The sequence below is a fragment of the Vanellus vanellus genome, assembly GCF_965231255.1.
Source record: "Vanellus vanellus genome assembly, chromosome: 7".
NCBI lineage: Eukaryota > Metazoa > Chordata > Aves > Charadriiformes > Charadriidae > Vanellus > Vanellus vanellus.
In genome coordinates this window covers 33446219-33465393 of record NC_138912.1, presented here as the reverse complement: position 1 = coordinate 33465393, position 19175 = coordinate 33446219, and the positions used below count along the sequence as shown (strand labels likewise).

General features: G+C 38.5%; 1 protein-coding gene across 1 annotated transcript in view; it reads left to right on the top strand.

Annotated features, from left to right (window-relative positions):
• Positions 1 to 19175, top strand: part of FAM13C (family with sequence similarity 13 member C) — a gene marked incomplete at both ends in the record, with an annotated part of 133353 nt that overhangs the window by 24168 nt on the left and 90010 nt on the right. The window contains one exon of the mRNA XM_082486162.1: positions 9428 to 9474. Within this exon, the coding sequence (XP_082342288.1) occupies positions 9428 to 9474 (47 nt within the window). The remainder of the gene's footprint in view (positions 1 to 9427; positions 9475 to 19175) is intronic.

Below are 19175 nucleotides of genomic sequence, written 5' to 3'. Positions count from 1 at the left end.
CTGTTGCTTTGTCTCAGGAGGTGCTACTTCAAAGGTCTTTTCAGTTTCTTAAGACTGCCTCTGGCTGAATACTATTTCAGTATAGAGATAACATCATCAGAGATAAACATAAGGGAAAGATGAATGATCCTGTTTATTCTTGGGTTATTGTTGTTTGTTTTCCCTAGACTGGAAGATATAGTTAAGAAGAATTTCAGAGTGTAATCTTGCATACTAAAAACTACTGCAGATCTGGCAGGAACTAATGCAAGAGAGGGCAGGACTCTCTGCCTTAAATCATTCTCCTTTGTCCATTATTCTTCTCCTCCCTTCATGAAATCCTGTCTTCAGTCTTCTCTTTCTGTTTCAATAAAATTATGAACTATGAATTTCAAGCTTATGAGAAAAATGTGACCCAATGTATCTTTGCAGTGCAGATGAAGCAGGAGCCTTGTTTCTCTTGGCCTATGTTTTCTAATTGCTATTTCTCAATATATTATCAGTGGAAATTTTAATAGGAAACCAAGGAATCACTACTGAATGCATTGATTGGTACAATTAGTCTTGTGGGGAAAAGTAATCAGGATAGCTACTCAATCTTTTGTGTTCAGTACACGTTGCAACAATTGATGTTACACAAATAATATACAAATACAACAGTAAAAGACATCTCAATCTCCAGAACAATACTGTAGGAAATTAGTACCATGCGTGCAGCACCAGTGACAAAAATGAGCCATTTATTCCCAAGTTTAGATTTATAAATTATATTCCCAAAATTAAATTTATAAATCTGTGTGAACTGGTTTCCCTGGATCCAAACGTAATAAAACACAACCTACGTTTTGTTAACTGCTCAGAATTGCACCTGGCTGCCTGAAAGACATTTCCGTTTTCCTGGAAAAGCCTGAATCTGAAAAGGGCCAAAAAGGCACAAAGAAAATCTCAATAATAAAACAATTAAAAAGTAATAAATTTTAAAAATAATTGAGAAAGTATTTAAATTAAGAAATAGTCTCAATTACCATTTCCTAGGAATGTGCACTGAGCAAGGAAATAGAGGGTAATTATTCTAAGAACACCTGTGGTAAAATCTTTAATTATAATAATTCAGATAGAAGTTAATTAAAAGCACATCTTTAATGTAGCAGTATGGTTTTCTCTACATGCCACCATCTGGGACTGACTCTCTTCTGCCCTCTCTGTTATTTAACTTAAATAGTAACAAATAGCTGTGAATGTAGTTCTGATTTTCTCTCATCTGCTGCACACTGATATGCGTTCCAAGAGGGCGTTGTGCAGAAGGGTGTAGTCTTTCCTTCTTGCAGGAAAAGAAATAGTCTCTCACTCTTTATCGCTGTTGAAAAAAGTTACAAGAGTAATTGCAAAATTTGAATTTATGTGCTTCCTGGGAGCTGGCTTTTTGCTCCTGTTTTCCACTACAAAGCAGGTCAAGTGTGCTGAGAAGTATCAATATCCCTGTTGATTGTCAATCTGCTGAGACAACTTGCTCTGTAAAATGCTGGTCTGGCATTGCACCCACAACAGCTAGCACATTGCCCAAGTTCTGTGGGATGTGATGTTTGTCCATGGAAATAATGTAAAATGTAAGAAAATAGGAGGCGGGGAGGCAGATATGAATGAAGCCATGCAGTTGAAGTCTAGTGATGAAGGTGGTATTTAAAACGCCCAGCATGTTAAATCTACTTTTCTTTAAAGAACGAACTTTGGTAGCATTGACTACCTGCATGGAGAACACTGACAGGCTCCAATGGTGTTTTGGTAATTAACTGTGGCATGTGAGGGAGAGCAGAGAGGACTTTTCTTGGACTTTTTCCTAGAAGTATTTTAAGAGTTTCTCAAAGGTGGAAAAGTTGACAGACATCGCAATGCCTTGCAAAATCTGTGGGGTTGGAGCATACTTCTATCCCAGACTTTTTTCTGTACATGGTATCCATTCCCAAATTGGGTTTTGGGGTTGTTTTTTGGAAGCAATGAAATTGGTTTCCAAAGCATTTCTATGTCTCTTTCCCAAGCTACGCTGCACTAGATTATCGCTAAGAGGCTTAATGTTTCATTTAGTTACAGACATCCCAAGTTAGAGTTTGGTTTATGGTGTTAAAAAACAAATCAGCCCTCACACAATTGCAGTTGCCCATGTTTTTGGTTCACAAAAACCAGAATAATAATGGAATGCATCCTCTTTCTGCTTCTTGCCCCCAAAAAGTCAGTTACATTGTGCTAATGAGCACAATAAGACAAATCAATTCTGAGGCTTATAGGTGAGATATTAGCGAGAACTTTTAAAAAGAGACTAAAGGGAAGTGCTAGAACTCCTGTGTCTTCAAAATATTTGTCTATCTTGCATGCAGTATGCCAAAACAATTGTGCCCTGTGAGGCAATGTGTCAGTTGAAATTTGAGGCAGGTTAAGCTGACTTCAGGCCAGCTTGAACAGTAACTGAAGAGGACAAACGCTTCCTCCCTGTATGAATTTTATTATAAAGCTATTGTTCAGCAGGCGTTTGAAAGCTTCTCATTACAAGTCTATGAAGAGCTAGAGGTGCTAGGATGATACAATCAACGAGTCTTTTGGGGGAAGTAAACCCTCAAAGGGTGCTTTCTGAGGACTACGGTGAAGTGGCATTGCACTGTTTCATATTGCAGGTCTGAGTTTGGGCAGGCAGGAAGAAACCAGGCCAGAGTAGTAAGGTAACATACATATATAAACTGAGGTTTTAATATGCATCAAACAGAACAAAAAAAAATTGGAAAAATTATTATAGACACATTTAATTAGGGTAAATATAAAGCCTTTTTTAGGAGTTTAGTGTGTATTCCCCTGCTCACATGCATTAGTGTAGAGAAATGCTGAATTCAGTTAAATAAGCTTCAAGAGTTACTTGATAACGCAGTGAATTATGCCTGTTTTTTACCAGCTCTCTGAGTGAGGTTTTTGAAGTTGAAAATGACTCTTTCTGTTAAATGAATAAACATTTTAAAATTTTGGCATGTGTGTGTTTTCACAAACCTTCTGGCTAATTAAAAACAATATCCCATTAAATTTTTATCAACTGAGATAAACTTAGGCTGCAACAAGTTTGTATTCTATTGTAATTCCAGAAAAGCTGAACTTATTGTTCTGCCCTTAGAATAAGACAGAAAATACAGCAAAAACCTAAAATCTCTGCCTACTAGTTTCTAATATTCTGTACAGAAGATACATTAATAAATTTTGATATTAGAGTTGAAAACTTAACTGATTGTGACAGTGAATGCTGAAATACCTTCAATTTCCGGGGATATTTGTACTAATATGTTTCTTTTGTAGTTTTATTTTTGTAAAATTCTGTTTTTCAAGCTTAATTATATTCCTTAGGGGTAAAATCATGGATATCTGCTCAGAATCTCCTAGGTTTTCTTAAAAAGGTGAATTCTCAGTAGCAAATGGCACACTAATATTGCATCATGATTAAAAATCAGATAGAATATTGCAATTGAGTAGTAAAGTATGTAGGTTACAGTTGTAAGATACACCCCACTTTCATACTAAAATAATTCAGTTCAAAAATATTGTTGGTGATGCAGGTATTATTACCATGGCTGATTTATTTAGTACATTATTGAGGTTATATGACCTCAGGTTATTAAATGACTATCAAACATAATAATGAAATAGCTTTGAAAGTACTAAAACTAAACATCTATAACTGTTACTGGGCATTACAGTAGAATTGCAATAAAAGAAAAAGGAAACTGAAGTTTGTAGTGGTTCTTGTATATTACATACTCAGAGAAGATGCATGTATTAAAAAATATGTAAATTAATAGATTTTTTTTGAGCTCTGTTTATATTTTGAGTGCAAATTCTAGCTTCCTGTTCTTGGATGTGTCTAGATAGCTGGAGAATAGCTGAACCAAGCAATGCCAGATATTGACTCAGGTTTACTGTACCTATAAGAAGTCCACAGTGTTTTCTCCCTGTAGCAGGTTATCTCTGAAAAGTTACGTTTTAACAAATTCTCACATGGATTTGCTCACAGCAGCTCATTCTGCTGTGAGTTTTGAGATACTGTATTTAGTGGTGTGTGCAACCTTTCTTTGAGACTTTGCGTTATATCTTCTCTCCCAACAGCGCTCTTATTACTTTCTTTTAATAGGAAGCCAGAAAAATATTTACCATAGCAAAGTTTAGCGGAACAAATTCAAGGAGTTATGTCCAAAACTCTGTGGGGAAGATGATGGGTTATAAGGGTGTGCATTTTTGAAAAGCACTGCCTTATCTTTAAATAATCCTGCCACTGGAGAGTATGAGTTTGGGACTATGTTTTGGGTTTTTTGTATTTGTATATTCGGGAGAAATGTGTCCTCAATGGCAACATTCAAAGGACTAGCATGTTCTCTGCTGGCCTTCTGCTGCATCATCAGAAAACGGAGATGCTTCTTGGGGAAAGGTGGATGGATGAAGAGCACTTTTGCATAGGGCCAATGGCGAGAAACATGCAGAACTGCTGTAGAGAGACCCTTTAATTTACAGTTGACTCCCCTGAACCTCTCCAAAATTAAAACTCCTGACACCTTCTAATATTTCTTTCTTTGTGGTTGAACAGGGGTAGGTAGTGTCATTAGTATACAACCTTCAGATCAAAATTTACCCCTTAGTACTTATTTCATGCATTTTCAAAGGAGCTTGGAAATTTTACTTATATTAGAAAACTTGTGGTAAGAGAAAGTGTGAAAATTTTATTATATACTGTCTCAGCGTACTGACTGAAATTAACCTTTTGCATTGCAGTTTTTTACTTAAAATAGCCTAAGGTACTTTCAAACATATAGCTTCTCTTTCACGTATTTTACCCTCTACTCAAATACCAGCTTGGCCAAATGCAATAGCTTTGTGAACCATCCCATGGTGGTTGAGCTATTAGTGGAAGAAGTCCAAATATCTAGAGCCAAAGCCTAACTTTAAAATGGAAAAAAAAAAAAAATTCAATGTGTGTGTATGTTTTTGTCAGATACACAGTGTTATTTATTTTGCAGACCTGTTCTCCTTTTCTGTGTCTTCAGCTCCTTAGCTGCAAGGGATGCATTTTTAAATTGTTGAAAGAGTTGTTAATTAGAGCAATTTCTTATTCTAACTACTGCAAAGATCCCTGGAGAACCCTTGTTCTTATGCAGAAATTCATGTGCAATTAAAAAACAGTTACGTATGTTTAAGGTATAGTGAAGTAAACAATGAAGCTGTGTTTGCTATGTATTGTTCATAGCTGTGCCACTTCTAAAGAGTTTATTTTCTTTGCTCATATTGTAAAGTTCAGGAAGAAAACACTTAGCAACACTTATTGAAAAGGTTCCAGTGAAGATCATGCAGTAATTAAAAGATCATCTTCCCAAAGGGAGTTTGAACAAAAATAATGCTGACCTTTTAACCTGGAGGAACTGTAGTCACTGCACAGAAAGAGGGAGGCCTAGTTTCAGTCCCCAAATGTTTAACAAAATATTGGAGCAAGGCCAGAATAAAATAAGGCATCTGCATCGGGTGGGATGAAATGCACTTACCTACTGGAGCTGGCAGTGGTTAGGGTACACTCTGAGGGAGATGAAGGAATTCAACCTAGGTTTCTCATCCTGAGTGAGTACTCCACTGAGCAAGTGCTGCAGCCGCAGAACTATGGGAACTGACTGATTTAGGATTGTAGATGGACTCAGCATAGAAGAGACCTCAGTGGGTCCTAAGCATGGATGGATGATGGCAGAGCGGTGGATGTGGTCTACCTTGACTTCAGTAAAGCATTTGACACGGTCTCCCACAGCATCCTCATGGCTAAACTGAGGAAGTGTGGACTGGATGACCGGATAATTAGGTGGACTGCGAACTGGCTGAAGGAGAGATGCCAGAGAGTCGTAGTCAATGGGGCAGAGTCCAGTTGGAGGCCGGTAACCAGCGGAGTGCCTCAAGGGTCGGTACTGGGGCCCATATTATTCAATATATTCATTAATGATTTAGATGAGGGAATTGAGTGTACTATCAGCAAGTTTGCTGATGACACTAAGCTAGGAGGAGTGGCTGACACGCCAGAGGGCTGTGCTGCCATCCAGAGAGACTTGGACAGGCTGGAGATTTGGGCAGGGAATAACTTAATGAAATACAACAAGGGAAAGTGTAGGGTCCTACATCTGGGCAGAAACAACCCCAGGTTCCAGTATAGGATGGGGAGCTACCTGTTAGAGAGCAGTGTAGAGGAAAGGGACCTGGGGGTCCTGGTGGACAGCAGGATGACCATGAGCCAGCACTGTGCCCTTGTGGCCAAGAAGGCCAATGGCATCCTGGGCTGTATTAGAAGGGGGGTGGTTAGCAGATCGAGAGAGGTCCTCCTTCCCCTCTACTCTGCCCTGGTGAGACCGCATCTGGAATATTGTGTCCAGTTCTGGGCCCCTCAGTTCAAGAAGGACAGAGAGCTGCTGGAGAGAGTCCAGCGTAGGGCAACTAAGATGATTAAGGGAGTGGAGCATCTCCCTTATGAGGAAAGACTGAGGGAGCTGGGTCTCTTTAGTTTGGAGAAGAGGAGACCGAGGGGTGATCTTATTAGCGTTTATAAATATATAAAGGGGGAATGTCATGAGGATGGAGCCAGGCTCTTCTCAGTAGCGACCAGTGATAGGACAAGGGGTAATGGATTCAAGCTGGAACACAAGAGGTTCCACTTAAATTTGAGAAGAAACTTCTTCTCAGTGAGGGTGACAGAGCACTGGAACAGGCTGCCCAGGGAGGTTGTGGAGTCTCCTTCTCTGGAGACATTCAAAACTCGCCTGGACGCCTTCCTGTGCAACCTCATCTAGGTGTTCCTGCTCCGACAGGGGGATTGGACTAGATGATCTTTTGAGGTCCCTTCCAATCCCTAGCATACTGTGATACTGTGTAAGCATCTGCCCAGCAGTAGTTTCCCTTGTTCTATAGTGTCTGCAGTGTTTAAACAGGTATATTGGTTGGTAAATACAGCACACTGCGGTGCTGAAAAGTGAAAACCAGTACATTAGTGGATCAAGATTAAAAAAATGCAAATCCTTATTTACAGTCAGTGAAATTTATAGTGAAACTAGAAACTATATGCATGTATTAGGGGAGGAGAGCAAAGTGTGAGAAACGCGCTCACTGTATTGAATTTTATTCCAGGGCAAATTCGGTGGAGCAAAGAATATTTATTGCGGCGCTGGGAGTTACACAGGGGATTTCTCCTCCTGTGTCTCATTTTTCCTTTACAAACACTTGTTTTTATTTTGTATTCCTTATACTTATTCATGTTTCTTCTTGGAAGATAATTTGCATAATCAATGAGTTTTCAGAACACAACGCACCCTCAATTACATAATTAATGAGTCCTTGGAATGCAACCCACCCCCTAATTTACATAATCAATGAGTCCTTGGAGGGCTTTTTCCTGTCAAAGCAAAAACACGAGACTTCCTTCTCATGGTTAATTTCCATATGCATACTTTGAATCTGTATAGATAATGCCTTCTTTTCCCTGGAGACAATCTAAAGCTCTGGTCAGAGTGTATAGTTCACAACTCTGGCCTGACTAATTTGCTGTTAATCCTCCTTCTTCAATTACTGCTTTTTCTTCCCCATCGATGACAACATAACTACTTGCTCTCTTCCCATCTGTACATCAGGAGGAACCATCTATAAAAAAATTTTTGGATATCTTAGCTGAAACCATAGCAAGCACACGTTCATTTTAGCTGAAGCAAAATTTTTGCCAAATTACTTATTACAAAAGGGAGAAAGTGAAAAGGCTTGGGGTTCCAGGTTGGCGTTCTCACATACTAAAGAGCTGAGCTGTATCTAAGAGCTGTTGAGCTGATCACCTTCCTTTTCACCTGGGCATTATTAGTATTAATGTAAATGAGTGGAAATCGTGTAGTTCAGCACTAGGCATGAAATTCCTCTTGGCATGCACTGACTACACTGTGTGTGTGTGTGTAAGATTTAGATCTTGCTTTATTTAATAAGGCAGTTCAGTGCTTGCCAACCTACTTAGCAAGTGCTTAGCCTATTTAAGTTTTTAAAGTTAAGTGCATGCCTCAGTTTTTGCCTGACTTGGGGCCTAAATCAGAAGTTTTCCATTTTTGTAATGATTACTGTAAGGTTGATTGAGTTAATAGAAGGTTACTTGATCGCTTTTTGTGAATGACAAGTTCTTCCTGGGTAGCTCTGATAAGGTATGTAGTGGCTGTTTCATTACTACATGAAAACTGCATGACAGATGTAATTACACTTTTCTGTCTATACTACAAATGGTGAATATTTGTCATGTCCTAGTTTTCTAGATTAGGATATAGCACTGAGGCAGGAAAAATCACAAGGGATGAAAGGCTAAAAAGTGAAAAGCGTAGCAAAGCCAGAATAGTTTTTCCAGTTTCCGATTACATCGCTAACTGTCTGGGGTCCAGATAACACAAGATCTGATTCAAAACTCTATTATCTCTTAAAATAAATTAGAATAGTACCACCAGGCTCTTTCAAAGCTGAAACTTAGTTCAGTCTTAAATGGCAGAAGTTCCAGCTGGTTTGGGGAGTGTCTTTTAAAATCCTTCCCACTTGGCTACTTTGGCATTTCTTATAGATGCCTTCCATATTCAAATAAGAGCTCTTATTGTTTTAAATTTATATCTTCTGTTCATTGCAATGTTTACCAATTATAGGGTTATCATAGCTCTTAAATTGTGTAAAACTGCAGCTACCCTGAGCAAAAGGGAATTTAACATATGGAAATCATGATATAAATGTGAAAAGCTGCAGAGCCAAGTTTTCCTGGGGAGGGGCGATGACTGCACTTTGGCTACAGCAATGTCAGAAAGTTTGGGCTTGGGAAAGTATTATTCTGAATCCAAGCTGAAGTGCTAGTTTGGATTTATTGTTATTGTATAATAGTAAACAGAAAATTAAACGCAACACCTTTTATTGCCACAGAAGTTTTTTATTTCCCCTTTTTTTGTGGTGTTTTTTTTTGTTCCCCCCCCTTTTTTTTTTCCCCTCCTTTCAGAAAAGATGCTGTGTACAGGTATGCTTTATGGTCTGGCTATTTTTTTTTATTACCCTTTTTCTTTATTTGTGTTTCTACTGAGTTACTGCTTTGTCATATGTAGAAAGGTGCCACTAATTTAGTGAGCATAAAAAATCATATTTTAACACTTTAAAAATTACTATTTTTCCAGCTGTTTCTATTATGATTGTGTTAATGAGTTTCCTGCTCTCTCAGATGGCTGCTAGCTAGGAAAATGATAGGGTGTGATCTTGACTAGGACAAGAAAATTACAAACACCTAAATGAACAAGAAGTGTTTATCGTCCTGAAAATAGACAAGAACAGCACAACTGAACAGTGGACCAAGCTGGTATTGAATTGAAATCCAGCCTTGTACAATTTGTTTCTTTTCTCTACGCAGGAAAACAACACAGAAGATAAAGAAAGAGACAGATGCATGTTATTAAGGTAGGATGAAAGCACCCGTTATTTAGCTGCTTCATGGAAACTTTAGTATCTCACTACTAATCTGTATAATTTTCTAATGTACTGATAGCTGGTTTGTTGGAGGAATAACATAAAAAGTGAAACTTCTAAAAGTCTTAACGCTGATGTATATCAGCTGTAGACAGATAAATGGATGCCTACAAGGCCAATGTCACCAGTTGACCCTCAAACAGATGTATTCTTTATTCTTGGGTGGGTTTTTTTCAGTATTCCTCTAATTTTTTATTCTGCTTATACGTACCTATCTCATGGGTGACATGTTGGTATTTCCAAAGCTGCAAGGATGAAGTGGCTACTTGCAGGAAGTGTTTCATGGAGTTACACTGGTGTGGCAGTGCACCAGTATGATGAGATACAATCAGAGTACATATATCAATAACTGTGTATGCTTACTCCTGGGAAGGGGAGGGGGCTGGCAGTGAAGTCAGCATCTTCAAATCTTCTTTTAGGAGAGGGTTGGGGTGTGCAAGGACTGTGCTTTGTGCAGATGACTAAATTTTCTGGAGAGAGAAAAACTGATGTCTAAACAAAATTGAAATCCTTCACTGTGTTTCTGTCACAAAAATTTGGCCTTTATGAGACTTGCATTTGTGTAAACATACAGTATTATGCTATACCCCGAGACCAGATTTCCTTGCATCGTTTCTCCAGCATTTGACTTGTCTGACGCAGGACCATAGCTTAGCCAAAAAATTTCTTAAGGCAATATTTTAATCCATAAGGCTTAAAAATACAGTAATGTGTCCCCACCCTTATTTGCATTTTGGAGTAGAAATACATGGACTAAGCAAAGACCTACTGGAAAATTATGGTACACATTCCAGTCTTTTAGATTTTATGGGTTTTGTTCTGAGATTCCACTGAAAAACTGTAACGGAGGCCAAGTTTATTGTGCTCTGCAGTGAAAAAGACAAGGAAAAGCTGTTATGGTTCAGAGCAACTTCAAGTATTTCCCATATATTTTGTAACACCAGACACTGTCAAAGTATCCCACTTAATATTCTGCTTGCTTTGCCAGAAATGCAGCAGATTAATAAACCACATTAGTTAGGAAATAGCTTTCTGAGAGAACCAGGAAAGATAATTCGAGGTTTTAACAAAGCTATTGAAGCAGAGACAAGCTGGCATTTCCCAAAAGCTAATCAAATGCTAGTAGAGCAATAAGGGACTATAATACATCATTTGGGAGACAAAAGTCAAGGGAGAAGATTTCAAAAGATACTACTCTTATTCGCCAGCAGATAGTACCTCCCAACATTGAGCCTTTATCACCATAGAAATTACCAAGCACTGTTGAAATAATTGTCTGTTCTGTGAGAGGGTATTTTCGAAATCATACTAATTGTTTAGGTCTGGTGAAGGACTTGCATGTAGTCCTAACTCGTTTCTGGATCTGAGATACAGTACTGGGTTCAGTAAATAATAGGAATTCTGGGGATTTTTTTTCTACATTTTTGATCGTAATGGAACAATTGGCAATTGTTTTTTTCTCATCACAGTGAATTTAAGTCCTTCCTATCTTACACAATTGGTAAATAACTGTTTGGATGTTCACCCGGGTTATAAAACAGCTGCATTTCAGTATCTGCAATGAAAAAAAACCCAAAAAGTAAAAAAAAAAAAAAGTGTCTGTGAACATATTTCATAAACCCTGGAGCGTATCAACAGGGAGACTGGAAATGCTCAGCTTCAAGCCTACTAGAATTAGGGCATTCTTCTCAGGGATTTTAGTTCAAATCCCTTTGGACACAGAGTGGAATTAAAGCCAAGTTCTCTATCTTGATTTTGTTGCCATACATTGGATTTAAAAAAAAAATCATCTCATGCTCAAATATGGGTTTGTTTTTTTTTTTGGTCAATCCATCTGCCATGTTTTTCTCTTGCTAACTGAAATTTCTGCACAAAACTAAAACCTAATTTATGTATCCTCGGGACAGCCAGCTTTGCATTTCTTAGAGAACTTAACATTCACTGCTGTTTCGTCTTTTAAAACCAAGGTCTGGTGAAGATCAGAAAAAGGCAATTTTTTCAGGAAATGAATCTGAATATGCCTGTCTTGGAAGCGGTGCTTTATTATATGTTTAATAAGTATTAGCAAGTGGGCCAGTTGCCGATGTGAGCTTCCCCAGTTGTTTGTTTTCATTTAAACAAAACTAGGCAACTGCTGTTGGTAAATTTTCACTTTGCAAACCCTCAGGCTGGTCAAAGGTACCAGTTATGAAGCTGTAACCCCAGCTGTTTACTGCCACTCTGCTGGAGTGAAAATGCATAGTAATTTGCTTCTGGCAAAATAAGATGAACTAACCATTTGACCATTTAGTTTGAGTTAGCATGGCACATTCTTGTCTGAGCAGAGAATGGAGCACCTGAATGAAGTGACCTGACCTCCAGCAAGCAGGGGCACTACTTGTGTTCAGCAACATTGCTGGTTTAATAAAAAGTTATCCCAAGCCGCAAGAAAGTCACTTCTGAAACCAGCAATCTGCCACACAGAAAATGTGTACTGCACAAAGGCAAATGAAATAAATATGTAGAAGAGAGAGCCATAGCCTTAGTCTGCTGTGATGGGAGTATTGTAATAATTGTAATTAAGAAACCTGCTGGATGCACTGTGAAGCTTAGTGATTCAGAACCAGTGTTGGTATTCAGTTACCAAACAATCACCTTGTTATTAGGACCAAGCACAATTAAGTGCTGCCCAGTTTCTCAGTAAATACATCAGTAAAGAAAGGTGTTATCAAGATTGTATGACTGGAAAGGACAGTAATCTACTTTAGCTTTCCAAAATTCATGGCTAGCTCTGAACTGAGAGTAAGACTAATTACCATGCACCTGCCTTCACATCACCGACATTAAACATGTTATTTGTTGTTCAGTATGTCTGTATGGTGTTGCTAGTTTCTATTATAAAATAAGCATTCTCAGATAAAACAGGATGATGATTCCCTTTTTCAGTTACTTACTGCCTTTTTTTTATCCTGTCCTCTTATATTCTGGAACTAAAACTTTTCATGAGAATTTATTTTTTATCAAATTCCTTTTATCATGGAAAAGTGAGGATGGCTCATACTTTTGAATAAGTAGCTACACATTTCTGTTACTTAAATTTTGCTTAACAGGAGTTATCTTTCAATTAGCTGGTTGAGTGTTATGCCCTTTTAAAGTAAATCAATATGCTACTACAACATACCTATTAACTGATTTTTCTGTTTTGTTTCGTAGAGGCTTAATTTGATTGCATACACAAATCTGTCAGCTTGGGAATCTGATACGCAGAAATGTGTTTGATAGATGTCTATCAGTATGCTTAGACAGGCAATTTTAATCCCTTTAAATTTGTTATTAAGGGCAAATAAAAGTGTCTGTCTTGGGGACAGACTACTAGCATATATAGGATTCTAGAAATGCTATAGGATATTTTTCTTTTGGAAACAATTATGGCAGATTCATCCTCTTGGGTTTTGTTGTTACTTCTTTTCATGTAAAAGCTAATTGTTAAATATAATTAGAATTACCAACTCTGCAGTCTAAATGCAAGGATAACTGCACCTATCCTTGAACCCTATGGCACCATGCTATAACCAGGGTACTGTCACTAATCTGAATGTACATGATGCTAAATACTGTTGAATCTATTAAGCACAAATAGAACTGTTATTGTTGTGGGAAACTGGTCTTTTGTCCTGCCTAACTCCATTATACACTTCCCAATGCCAATAGAGTCCTGCTCCTTTTATTGAAAAAAGATGTGCAAAGTAAGAAGAGAGCTTAGAGTATAAAACATTAGCAATATAAAACTGACACACCTTGTCCTGCCTATCAAGAAAGTTTTGTTAAAAACTGTCTAGGGGTTAACAAACTAACAAGTCAACAAATAAAAGTTTGAAATGGATGAAGTGTGTTTTGAAGGAAGGGATCACAAGGCTGACGTTTCACTTCCCTCCTTCACTCTGCTAATATGCTTTTCATAAAATATGCAAATGTAATAGAAATTTATAGTGGAGATCAAAGATGGCAAAATTGATGAGCAAAGTAAGTGTGTAATAAAACTTTCCAGAGTACTTTTTTCTGATCATACTCTATATTTTAAACTATTTTTTTTGTCTTTGATTCAAAAAAGTTGGCCAAGGTTTGGAAATCTGTGGCTATGTAGTAGGCTTGAGATACCGATGCCTCTTGCAGTACACTGGAATTACTTTTTGGTGGTTTTTTTTTTTTTTTTTTTTCTCATGTACAAAATATAGGAAATGAAAAATTTGGTTTTGGTATTTTCTCAGCAGTGAGGTCAATGATGAAGACATATTAATCAGCAAAAGCTCTTGGCTTTGCTTTAGTCTCCCAAATACCCTTTTTACATCCTCTAGGTGAGGGTTTTAAAGAAATCCACTGTTTTGTCTGTCTGTCCACATGCATACTCATGTACACAGGCTTAATTTGGCATCATGAATTAGAATCATGAATGATTATAACTAATGTGACCCACTTTCCAGAGGCGGCTCAGTTCTGCTGTATCCATCCGTGTGTGTGTACTTTTGAGTCCTGTATATTGATACAGGATATGCAGCAGGGAATATTTCAAGTGGTTTTGATGAGGACGCAGACATAAATGATGGAACTACTCTTTCTAAGTAGGCATTGTGCCAAAAGTCAAGCTTTCCTTTTTAACTTTCACTGTGGGAAAGAAAAAGGGAGGATTTTTTGAGTATTTTCCAAATGAAAGAGAATTGTCCTTATCTGGTCTCTAGTATGATTAAATCCAATAACAACTGACATGCGTGCAAAATCCTTGGGAAGTGTTGTTGGCAATCACTGTAAATTGTAGTTCAGTGGGTTCATTTTCAGGATTGGAGGTTTGACAGTAGAAGTCTACAGAAGTTTTAGGTTACCATATTTTAATCTGCAAGTATAATTCTCTGAATTTCCCTCATTTCCCCTTAAGAGCAGTCATTAAAATTTGCTAACATTTCACCCTTTCTTCAGGGAGCATGACAGAGTGAAGAAATAGCAATTTTCCAGAATTTATGCCAAAGCAAAGTTTTACCTTAATTGCTGTCAAGTAGCTTATTTTTCTCACAGCAGTAAAGCAGGTGTCTGTATCTGAGTATAACGAGTGCTACAGTAAACTGAGGCAAGTTCTAATATCCCTGAAAGCTGAAACAACTTTGAGGATCGTGAGTCATATCAGCTGTGTGGGTGGAGCTGAAGAAATAGAATTACATGAACTGTTTCGCTATTGATTTCATATGAAAATAAAATTTATTTAACCTAAGAGCTTTGGGTAAAGCTTACGTAAAAAGAGAAGTCCAACCAGTTTACACTAGGGACAGTATTGAGCTACAAGATTCAGATTTCCTCCCAAGTCTGAGGTTGGGCTTGCTTTATTTCCACTTACACAGTCCATCTCTCATATCAAACAGCAAAGTTTCAATGCTGGCATACCTGGGCACCTGCTCTGGAATAACAGGGCTGCATTTCTGATCCAGCTGGGGTTGGACTAGATGATCTCCAGAGGTCCCTTCCAACCCTGACCATTCTGTGATTCTGCATCTTAACTGGGACTGAATAGGATTACCTTGGGCAGTAGATACTTTAAGAGTGAAAGGTGTATAAACCACCACAGAGATCCATTTTGTATTTAAAAAGAGGTTTTTTCCTAACTTGAGGTAATTGGAAACTGTCTCTTGTTTGAGTGTTACCTATACTAGTATAACTGCTGATTGTATTTCTATTCAGAAGTGTTTTATGATGGTGTGTAACTTGGTAAGCTAAAGTTGCATTTGCTCTTACCTCTTGATAGTTGTTCTTAGGGGGTAAAACGGTTTTCCAGAGAAACTATAAGCCAGTTATGTCAATGAGAGAAAAAATGCTGGAGAACTGAGTCAAGAAGAATGTTCTCAAGTCAGAGCCCTTGTTGAGAAGAACAGATTTCAAACATATGTTAAATATACTTCAAATTACAGACTTAGATTCCTCTGTTTGTAACTTCAAATACTTCTAAACCTTTTTTTGTCTAAATTTTTCTCTCTTCAACTGTTGCTGAATCAAACAAAATCTGCCTGTGGTGTGAGAATTGCTAATTGGGCTTTCTAATTACCATAAAATTTGTCAGTGCTTTATAAAGCATGCTGCTGTTGTGTGCTGTAGTGATAGTGTAATTAAAGCGTATGCAAAATATATAAATAGCCAGCTCTCTTTGTATGCACTATTCCTATCTGTGGACCAGCTATTGGCTTCAGGGATAGGGTCATTCTGGTGTTAATGGGCAGTACAAAGATATGAGGAGCAGGGGGGAGGGAAGGCTGAATATGTAGTTCTTTATGCACCATTCCTGCCAGTGTAACGGCTATGGTAATGCAGCCTGGTACCGGGCTCTGCTTTTGGAGCAGTTCCTTAGCTTTAGAGGGAGTTAATGAGTAAATCTTTCTTCACACAAGAAGAGTATGAAAGTGGCTCAGAGCTGATTTTATTTGCTGCTGAAACAAAGTTAAAAAGCAGAACTCTGCAACTAATTGAATTTATCAGCTTCCTACCCTAGCTTCAACATCTCACATTTTTCATGACTCAGTCTGCATGAAAAAGGTGGTATGCAAAGGTTTTTTCATAAAACGAGCATTGTCAGTATAGAATATTTTAGAAGTTTTATTTTTATTTTTATGGTCAAATATGTTTTTCCCTTTATGTGGTCTGTTATTTTGAGAAATATTGAAGGCCTGTATTGTCCATTGACTTTGTTATTGTCCTGCAGATATATCTTTGACAATGGCTGAGCTTGGAAAATAACAGATTATGAATCTTATGGACTTTTTTCTCAGAAATGACACTTAAGATCTGTGGTTTTCTTCTAGTGCGACATTAATGCTGTTTGTGACACAGCAGGACTGTCAAGAGAATTTGAAAATTAGAGGATATGAATCATCATATAAACAGTGGTAATGTTATTTTCCATGACTACTGGTCTGTGATGTAACTCTGGATTGCTTTGTTACTGAGAACAGAAATTCAGTGGGTTGGGAAAGAAGTTCCCTAATACTCCTTGATGCTTTCTTTGATATCACAAGTCATTTAGCTGTTTAATTCTATTTAATTATTTTGGAGTAGCTTAGAATACTGGGTTGGAAGGGACCACAAGGATCAGCTGGTCCAACATTTCTTGCCAAAAGCACAGTCTAGACAAGACGGTCAAGCACACTGTCCAGCTGAATCTTAAAACTGTCAATGTTGGGGAATCCATCACTTCCGTGGGGAGATTATTCCAATGGCTGATTGTTCTCATGGTGAAAAATTTTCCTCTTGTGTCTAGTCAGAGTGTCCCCAGGAGTAACTTGTACCCATTACCATTCCATGTTCCAAGGGAGTCTCCATCTTCTTTGTAGCCACCCTTTAAATACTGGAACATGGTAATAAGGTCTCCCCTAAGCCGCCTGGAACAAACCCAGTTCTCTCAGCCTTTCCTCATACGTATGGCAGGCTTCCCAGCCCTTTGATCATCTTGGTGGCCCTTCTGTGGACCTTCTCCAGCCTATCCACAGCTTTTTTTGCATAGCGGGGACCAAAACTGAACACAGTATTCCAGGTGTGGCCTGACAAGTGCTGAGTAAAGTGGGATAATGACTTCTTTATCTCTGCTGGTGATACCCTTGTAGATGCAATCCAGCATCCTTTTGGCTTGCTTTGCCACAGCAGCCCACTGTTCGCTCATATTGAGCTGCTTGTCCACCAAGACCCCCAGGTCCCTTTCCACAGAGCTGCTCCCCAGCCAGGTAGGTCCCAACCTGTGCTGCACTCCTGGATGATGTTTTCCCAGGAGCAAGACCTTCCACTTGTCCTTGTTGAACTTCATAAGGTTCTTGTTAGCCCGCTCTTCCGGCCTATCCAGCTGTTCCTGCAGGGTGGCTCTCCCTTCCACAGTGTCCACTTCCCCACTCAGTTTGGTAATGTAGTAATTGAGAGTAATGGCACAGAAACCTGAAAAAACCCTCTTTGCACAGGAGAGCAGAAATGCTAGTTATTTATTGCAACGTACTGCAAAACAGTTCCAGACAGGATGGACATGGCTGGAAAAGATGTTCCTGTTCATTTCTCTCAGATTGCTGAAGAGGGAGTCGTTAGGCCCACTAGTTAATTGTCAGGTTTAATGAAATATTCTAAACCTAGAGTTTGAAGGCACGTCTAAACCACTAACAATATACAAAGCCTCTGATTTTGCCTTATATTTCGTTAAACAATTATTAATTTGCTCTAATATTTCAACTTCCCTGCATCCCTAGCATATTGGGTTGAAATGCTATCCCTTTTTACTTTGACTTTCTTGCTATCTGAAGATTCAATTACGGTTAACTTCAACAAAGTAACTAAATTAAGCTTTTTGCTCTTTATGAAGTAATGAAATAATTTTGGTGGCTAACAAAAATATTATTTAGCGTCACTTTTCAATACACAGTCCTGAACATTTGTGATAAAATATTTCTGGGGGTAATTAAAAAGATGAAGTCTATAATATTTTGATATGAACAATGGGGAATGCTGTGGAGGTTCTTTCTAATTAATGGGGCAACCTTTTTCTTTTACCACTTAGATAGTTTGAAGGCAATGTTTTTATTCTGCAGAGAAGGCTCAGAGAACTTTTATTACTAAGTAAATGTCCCAATACCCTCTTGTCACATGCCCCAGGCTTTTTCCTGGAAGGAATAAGGGAAGGCATTAGTAAAAGTCCAGACTCCCAGTGTGAGGAAAAGGGACCTCTTTCAATGTGTGTTATGTGCAATGGATGATCCATGCTGTAAGACTTCTGTGCAGATGGCACAGCTGCAGGAAACAGAAGAGGGCCCAAACCATGACAGGTATGCATTTAAATCTTCTTTTGCTGTTGAGTAAAGGATTAATGCCCCTGGCACAACTATGTGTAGCACCCATAGAATCATAGAATTGTCTAAGTTGGAAGGGACCTTTGCGATCATCAAGTCCAACCATGCTTGACCCTTGGCCCAAGCCAGGTTCTTGGGTGTGCAGGGGCTTCTAGCTTTGGTCTCTTTAGATTGTCTGTAATTCACCTGGACTTCCAATACTTATCCTTGGTACCCTGGGGCACTGGTTCCCTGCACTCTGGATCAGTGCTGCACCTCCAACCTTTCCAGGTGTCCTAGGGAAACTCTGGTATGTGTTCATTGCTCAGGAATGTGTGGTGTCTGAAGGAAACAGCTGAAGAAGGTTGCAAAGCTTTCTTAAAGAATCATTTTTTCTTTTAGGCAGCACTAATGGTAATAAACTTCCTCTATGTCCTATCCGAGTTCTCTGATCATGGAATCATAAAATGTCTCAAGTTGGAAGGGACCCATAAGGGTCATTGAGTCCAACTCCCTGCTCCTCGCAGGACTATGTAAAACTAAATCATATGACTAAGAGCATCATCCAGACAGTGCTTGAACTCTTGACAGGCAAAAGGAGCCTAAGATTACTCCTTTCATCCTTTTTCTCAAAGACACAGCTTCTTATCTGGACCAGAGATTCTTCTATTTGCAGTCAGCTTCCTTCAGCATGACAAATGGTGCTTCTTCCTCTCCCCTCTTCCCTTCTGCTCTCTGATTTGACCTCTACTTCTGTGATTATGTTTTAGATTTAAAAAATATAACTACTTCTTCCTCCGTTGGGTTTCAATATTCCTT